A 6,953-nucleotide genomic window follows, 5' to 3' on the forward strand; every position below is an offset into this window, starting at 1 on the left:
TATAAGGTTCCACAGACTTGAAAGTAAGTCTCATGTTTAAAATAAAAGTCCTGTTCCCCAAACATGTGTTTAGGAACATCTGTGCACATATTACCTCCATGATCTGACTTATGAATGGAGCTCAAATCCACATGCATAAATTCACGGTCTTCATCTATGGACACAAAGGATGGGCCACCAGGAATCATAAAGAACTAGGGAGATTAAGCCATTGAAATTGTGAAAGCTAAGGGGGGAAATGGCAAAGTTACAGAGGCAAGGAATCGGTAGGTGAAAAGGAGAGAAGGAGAGGAAAAGCTAGGGAAGATGTAAGAGCTCAGTATCTACCTCTAAATTTCCAGGGAAAAAGACAGTGAGTTTTTAAGCCATTAGCAATACTTTATGTGTGCTTCCTATTTTTTAAAGAAATCACAGAAATAAATAATTTTACAAAGCATGAAAAACCTACTCACCTGCCTGGCGTACTGGGAATTCCACATGGTCAGACACTATAATCCGAAGTAAACTGGGGGCAAAATTGATAATCTTGTAGGACTGAAATTACAAAGAAGTATTTATAAAATAGGCCAATATAAATGAATAACTGTTAGCACTGTTACTGAATACATTACTATCCAAATAAAAGGAAAATTTTTAAAGTGAGAGAAATTCTCCAAGGCAAAAATAAGATTACTGAAATACTTCAAATCAAAACTGGAATAAATTGATGAATAAAGGGGTATGAATATTTTTGTTTTTTAACTTATATTGTCAAAATGCTCTCCAGAAAGTGTGTAGCAATTTACACTCCCAAAAGTAATATATACCCATTTATCCAATACAAGGTTTAGCATTATCATTCCTTCAAAATTGACTCATATTTTAAATTACATTTCTGCTAAGTTAAAATTTATCCTTCCTGTTGGCTGTTTGTTTTCTTCTACAAATTTCTTATTTCCTTTATCCTTTTTGGAACAGAATATTTGTTTCATTCTTAATAAATCCTAAGAGCTATTTATGAATTTGAAATCTTAACCTTTTATTGGACCTATACATTGCAAGTGTTTCTTCCCAGCTTATTGTACTTTAATTTTGCTTATGGTATTTTTGACAAACAGAAACATGGAAAACATGGGCCACAGAAAACAGCAGATCCAACGTAGGAAAACAGACAAGATAATGTGAATTATCTGTGCATGAGCTATGGAGAAGAACCAGTCCAGGTTGGAACAATGTGCCTCACAAGACAGTGTTGAGAGTTGTCATCACCAGCTGCCCTCTGTTGGTGGAGCACCCTTTATTTTATTTTATTTTATTTTTAAGATTTTATTTATTTATTCGTCAGAGAGAGAGGACAAGCAGGGGGAGCGGCAGGTAGAGGGAGAAGCAGGCTCCCCGCTGAGCAAGGAGCCCGACTCAGGGCTGGATGCTGGGACCCTGGGATCATGACCTGAGCCAAAGGCAGACGCTTAACCAACTGAGTCAGCCAGGCGCCCAGTGGAGCATCTTTTAAACCTGACACCCAAATGAGCCTGTGCAGACGTGCCTGCTGCCTGGGTCGCTCCCCCCCCCCCACTCAGGTTCTACTTTGACCTACTCCTGAGTTTGGACATGCTGACTTTAGAAGTAAAAAAAAAAAAAAAAAAAAAATACAGAGCAGCCGGTTCCTTCTGATAATACTCCCTCTAAATGTCTAGTACCTGGACCAGGTTACCGTTCTGCCACATTCCCAGAGCTTATACTTGGCCTTGCCTGCTGACATTCCCAGAAAAGACTCATAAATTCTCAGTAAGGCTAAAGCCGACAGTGATGAAGAAAATCTGTTCAGCTTCCCTTCTCCCAGAAGCCTGGACCTACAGTGGCATCCTTTTCAACATACCACTAGGTTTATGCATACCACTCAACTTTTTAATTTATCACCTTTCCTACTCATTTATTCATAATAGCATTAATAAGAAAAATGTGTGACTAAAAAATCTGGAGAAAATTGGTATCTTAAAATGTCGGTCTTTTCCATCCAAGAACATTTTGCTTTCCAAATCTTTCTATAAAATTTTGAATTATTGGGGTGCCTGGGTGGCTCAGTCGTTGAGCGTCTGCCTTTGGCTCAGGTCATGGTCCCAGAGTCCTGGGATCGAGCCCGGGATCGGGCTCCCTGCTCAGCAGGAACCCTGCTTCTCCCTCTCCCACTCCCCTTACTTGTGTTCCCTCTCTCACTGTCTCTCCCTCTGTCAAATAAATAAAATCTTAAAAAATTTTTTTGAATTATCTTATAATTGTTCTTCTTTTCATCCTGTATAAAGCTCAGAATCTTAAATCTGTTGTATATAAAGTAAATTCTCTTTTATTTAAAACTGAAACCACCATTTTAAAGTAATGTTTAAGAAAACAGATTTCTTTTAACAGTAGTTTACAGGAGTCAAAATTAATACAGATTTAGCCCGATCTTCTAACCTTCTATGTGTAATTATAAAATAACTCATGTTTGTAACATTTGAGATACAGAAAGATCCTGTAGTGAATCACAGACTAAAGGATCTATAGCTTAGTTCTAATCTCTATAGTTTAGATACTTATTGCACATAAGGACAAAATAACCTGTACACTTAGATTAATCGTACCTATTTTAAAGCAGTTATTGTGGAGACTGCTTTCATTTCAACACTGTTGCCTTTGTACACATTTTGGAACTCCTCTTTTTGCAACTGCCTGCCATTTCAATGACCTTGTGCAACTTTTTGTCTTCTCCTTTCAGCCTTGATTCAAACTATGTTAATTTGGCCAGCTAAAACATCCAGGAGTAAATTCAGATAAAGTCTCATACTACTTTCCTCACAAGTATTTAATCCAATTTTTTTCCATCTTGGGGTTCAAGTTTCTAAGGAAAAAAAAAGACATTTCTCGATATTTACTTTCTATCTGTGAAGTTTTCTGAAAATAAAGTTTACTTAGCATAATTCTGCATTCAACAAGAACTCATTTTAAAGCAAAGACCTGCTGTCTCCCATTCTCTGCCTCACTGCTCCCACTACATTACCTTCTCTAGTGCTCCAACATGCCAAACTGAAGGCCTTTATTGGACTTGCTCTTCCCTCTGTTTCTCTCCCAGTTCTTCACCTGGTTCACTCTTTCACAACATCTAGGTCTCTGCTCAGTGTCATTCTTCAGAGAATGACCACCCCATTCATACACTCCAACGCTGTCTCTCCGGGACTTTACTATCTATTGCACTTATGACCTGATATTATTTACTTGTCTCTATTCCCCACTAGAATGCAAGCTCTGTGAAAGCAGAGTCTTGGATTAGTGTCTGCATTAGAACTCAATAAATATGTTATTCGTATAAGCAAACTTGCTTAAAGGGCAATAAAAATGATATAAACAGATGCATGGAAAAGCAGAGATTCCAAAGCTCAGCAATGAAAGTAATTATTTTTATTTCTCTATTGAGGCCATGTGGAGAATGCTTTATTAAAAGAAGATACCTTTGTGGATGAGTTACTGGAGCAAGATAGCTACCCATTCCTACTTCCCTTTGCAGCTGCTAAAGGGACTGCTGGGCCTAGAGACAAGGAGGAATGCGCACAGGATGCATTCTTAATATCCTGAGATAAGGGCGCCTGGGTGGCTCAGTTGGTTAAGCGACTGCCTTCGGCTCAGGTCATGATCCTGGAGTCCCTGAATCGAGTCCCGCATCAGGCTCCCTGCTTGGCGGGGAGTCTGCTTCTCCTTCTGACCCTCCCCCCTCTCATGTGCTTTCTCTCTCATTCTCTCTCTCTCAAATAAAGAAATAAAATCTTTAAAAAAAAAAAATATCCTGAGATAAAACTGAAAATGCATTCTCTGGGGACCACTGGGTGCCTCAGTTGGTTAAGCATCCAACTCTTGGTTTCGGCCCAGCTTGTGATCTCAGGGTCATGAAATCAAGCCCCGTGTCGGGCTCCAGGCTCAGTGCAGTCTGCTCAAGTTTCTCTCTCTCTCCCTTTGCCCCTCCCCGTGCTCACAAGCTCTCTCTCTCTCTCAAATAAATAAATCTTTTTTAAAAAAGAAAAAGAAAAAATGAAAATGCATTTTCCCATAGAAACAATATCACACACAGCAATCAAGGAACCAGTCACTGGTAACAGCTAGAGAAAAATACAGCTCCAAACAAGAATTTATCCTTCAGAACAGAGGCTGTTATGTTTTGAAACTGCCTACTCTTCTACAAGGCAATTGGTAAATCATCAGTACACTGCAGAAGCTGCCCCCTATTCCTACACAGAGCATATTTGCTGAGGGGGGACCTAGACTAAAATAAACTAGCTGGACCCTAATCACTTATGGTAGATTACCCACCCATTTGTCCAACAAAGCAGGATATTACAGTGGTAGTAACGAATAAGTATACAAAACGCAACATTGTAGCCGTATTTTACTATACAGTTATGTGACTTTATACTTGTCTTCTATTTACAGACAATTCAAAAAAAAAAAAATACTTAGTAAGAGCATATTACAACACAAAGCATTATACAAAATATAAGTGCGCAATGAGTGGCATAGCGATAAGCTACTTTTAGAAGTTGCAGAGGAAATTATGGTCTGTGATGAAATGGGTGGATATGGGGCAGGGCAAAGGGAGGATGAAATGGGTTTGAACTGAAATACTATGAAGAAAAATGTAGAATTGGGTACCAAGTGTCTCTTCTAGTTCTGCAGGCTTTCCCACCAACCTTTCTCCCCTTCTCTACAGTCAACTGCACTTATACACTGCTGAATCAGAAACAAAGCAAGGATAGGCTAACAGGGGCAGGAAGGTATAACATGATATCAAAGATATGATCCCTACTGACACTATCAAAATAACATCTGGCCTCATTGTAAAGAGAAGGGGGTCATAAACAGGCCAACTCCCCTGTTCATACTAATAGATGCAAGTTCAGCTCTTGCTTTGTTCCTTCTAACCAACCCATGGATTGCTATTCTTCTAGCCAATCACCATATAGTACCTCTGCTCTGCAAAGCCTGAGACAGGTACTGACTTGAACTTTCCCCTATTCTGAGTGAGAGTCCTTTTCTTTTTGAGGTAACAACACATTCTCTTTAGGCTTCAGTTTAATTCAACCTTCTCTCCAGTGTTTTCACTCTCCCTTTATCTCTTGGGGATTCTGATTCACACTTAACTCCAAACACCATCCAGATTTCCCACTGGATTTCAAAGATTTAAAATGCACAGCTGCACTTTAAAGTCAACTCCAACTAGGGAAAACCTTAGTGAACTCCCACAGAAACTTTTACTTAAGACAACTGCTCTCACACTTCAGGAAGCACAGAATCACCTCTCTAGCTAATTAAAACATAATTGGGACCCACCCCCAGAGTTTCTGATTCTCTAAATGTGAAGCCCAATAATTTCCATTTCCAGGTGATGTAGATGCTGCTCATCCTGGGCAACACTTTGAAAATCACTAATGTAGGTCTATTCCTTTACATTTTAAGGATTGCCCCAACCTCAACCAGCTGTCACTCTACCCTGGGGCGTAGACCTTAATTCGTACTTTTTAGTAAGAGGTCTATCATTCATTCTTACAGGTGAGGAGGGAAAACATGAGCTAAATTTTGGGATCACTACAATTTCGAAATGTCGGTGGTAACGCTGGAACAAGGTCAGGGCCAGTAAGAACACAGGATGGAAGATAAAAGAAAGTCTTACACATTTTAGCGCTTATAAGAAATCCCTCCAAAGGCATATTACTCGACACATCTTTTAAAAAATAGTACCACGATGAAAACTGCCTCCCCTGCACTCTCCCGGCAGCATTATCCCAGCGCTCCGACACAACTCTGCCAATCAGTGTCAAAAGAGTCCTGCCAACCCCACAGAAGCAGGCGATGGGCAGGGTTTCCCACCACAACACTTAAAAAAGGCTGGGTCTGGAGAAAAGCTGAACTCAGATTTGAATTTTAAGTGAATTTTCCCACCCTCGTCCCTAAATCAGCGTACTTAGGGAATCACACCCTGCAAACACCAGCAAAGCTTTCCAAAGCCTCTTTCTGCGGATCAAGGGGACTGAACAAACTGCACTGGGGAAGGAAAACGACACGAAAAGATGCAAAGGTGGCCAACAGGTGCGCGAGTTGTTCAGAAAAGATCCGGGGAGTGCCGCTAAACTGGACCCCGGGGCGGGGGGCGGGCGGGGCCGAGACGAGCTCCAGGGTCCGGAGCCCCGGTTGGGGTGGAGATCAGGGGCGCAGAGGAGGGAGAGCCGGGCGAGCCCGCGGGGGGCGCCAGGGGGGCGCCGCAGGCCCGCTCCTCACCTGGTTGAGCTCATTCTCAGCTGCAATCCGCAGCTTCGGGTCGATGGTGCCCTTCAGCGCCTGGATGATCCGGTTGAGGTCCATCTCCCCGGGTGGGGGCTCCGCGGCCCCCGGACCAGTAGGCCAGACTGCAGCTTTAGTTTTTCTTTTGACCCTCTCAGCCTTCTCCTCCGCGACCCCTGGACTACCTCACTCCCCACCCCCCGCCACCGTCGCCACCTGCAGCCACTTGCTGCGCCACTCTGACTCCGCGCCCCCTGTCCTCCCTTTCTACCCCCCACAACTCGCTCTCCATTCACCCTTTTACGACAGCCGGTGGGAGGCGGGAGAAGTGAGAAGAGGAAGCGGCGCTTCCTTTACGGCGGCCTCTTCCCCAGGGCGTGATGCTATGGCTGCTCCCGCAGGCGGCCCCCATGCTGCTGTACGCAAAACAGCAATCGGCTTCTTCCCGGGAGGGAAAAGCGCTCACTAGCTCCGGCCGGCGGCCGCCATGCTGCCTTACGGAAAACAGCCTCCGCCGCTTCCCAGATGAGGAAACAAGTGGGCTCGGGTCTCTTAACAGATACTTCCTAATTAAGCATATATAGATGGAATAGCACTTTTTGTTAGTACGAAACTGGGCATCACAACCGAACCTGTTCCAGGGCAGACTTGTTGGGAACTTAAGATCATCT

At 42.8% G+C, this 6,953-nt stretch overlaps 1 protein-coding gene across 1 annotated transcript in view; it reads right to left on the reverse strand.

Annotated features, from left to right (window-relative positions):
* IPO8 (importin 8) overlaps positions 1-6,592 on the reverse strand; it is a 65,556-nt gene extending 58,964 nt beyond the window's left edge. Inside the window, exons 1-2 of the mRNA XM_032432645.1 lie at positions 6,280-6,592; positions 453-534 (exon numbers count right to left, since the gene is read on the reverse strand). Of these exons, the coding sequence (XP_032288536.1) occupies positions 453-534; positions 6,280-6,363 (166 nt within the window). The 5' untranslated portion in view covers positions 6,364-6,592. The remainder of the gene's footprint in view (positions 1-452; positions 535-6,279) is intronic.
* Between the last annotated feature and the right edge of the window lie 361 nt (positions 6,593-6,953).

This window comes from Phoca vitulina, unplaced genomic scaffold (assembly GCF_004348235.1).
Source record: "Phoca vitulina isolate PV1807 unplaced genomic scaffold, GSC_HSeal_1.0 scaffold49, whole genome shotgun sequence".
Classification (NCBI taxonomy): Eukaryota; Metazoa; Chordata; class Mammalia; order Carnivora; family Phocidae; genus Phoca; species Phoca vitulina.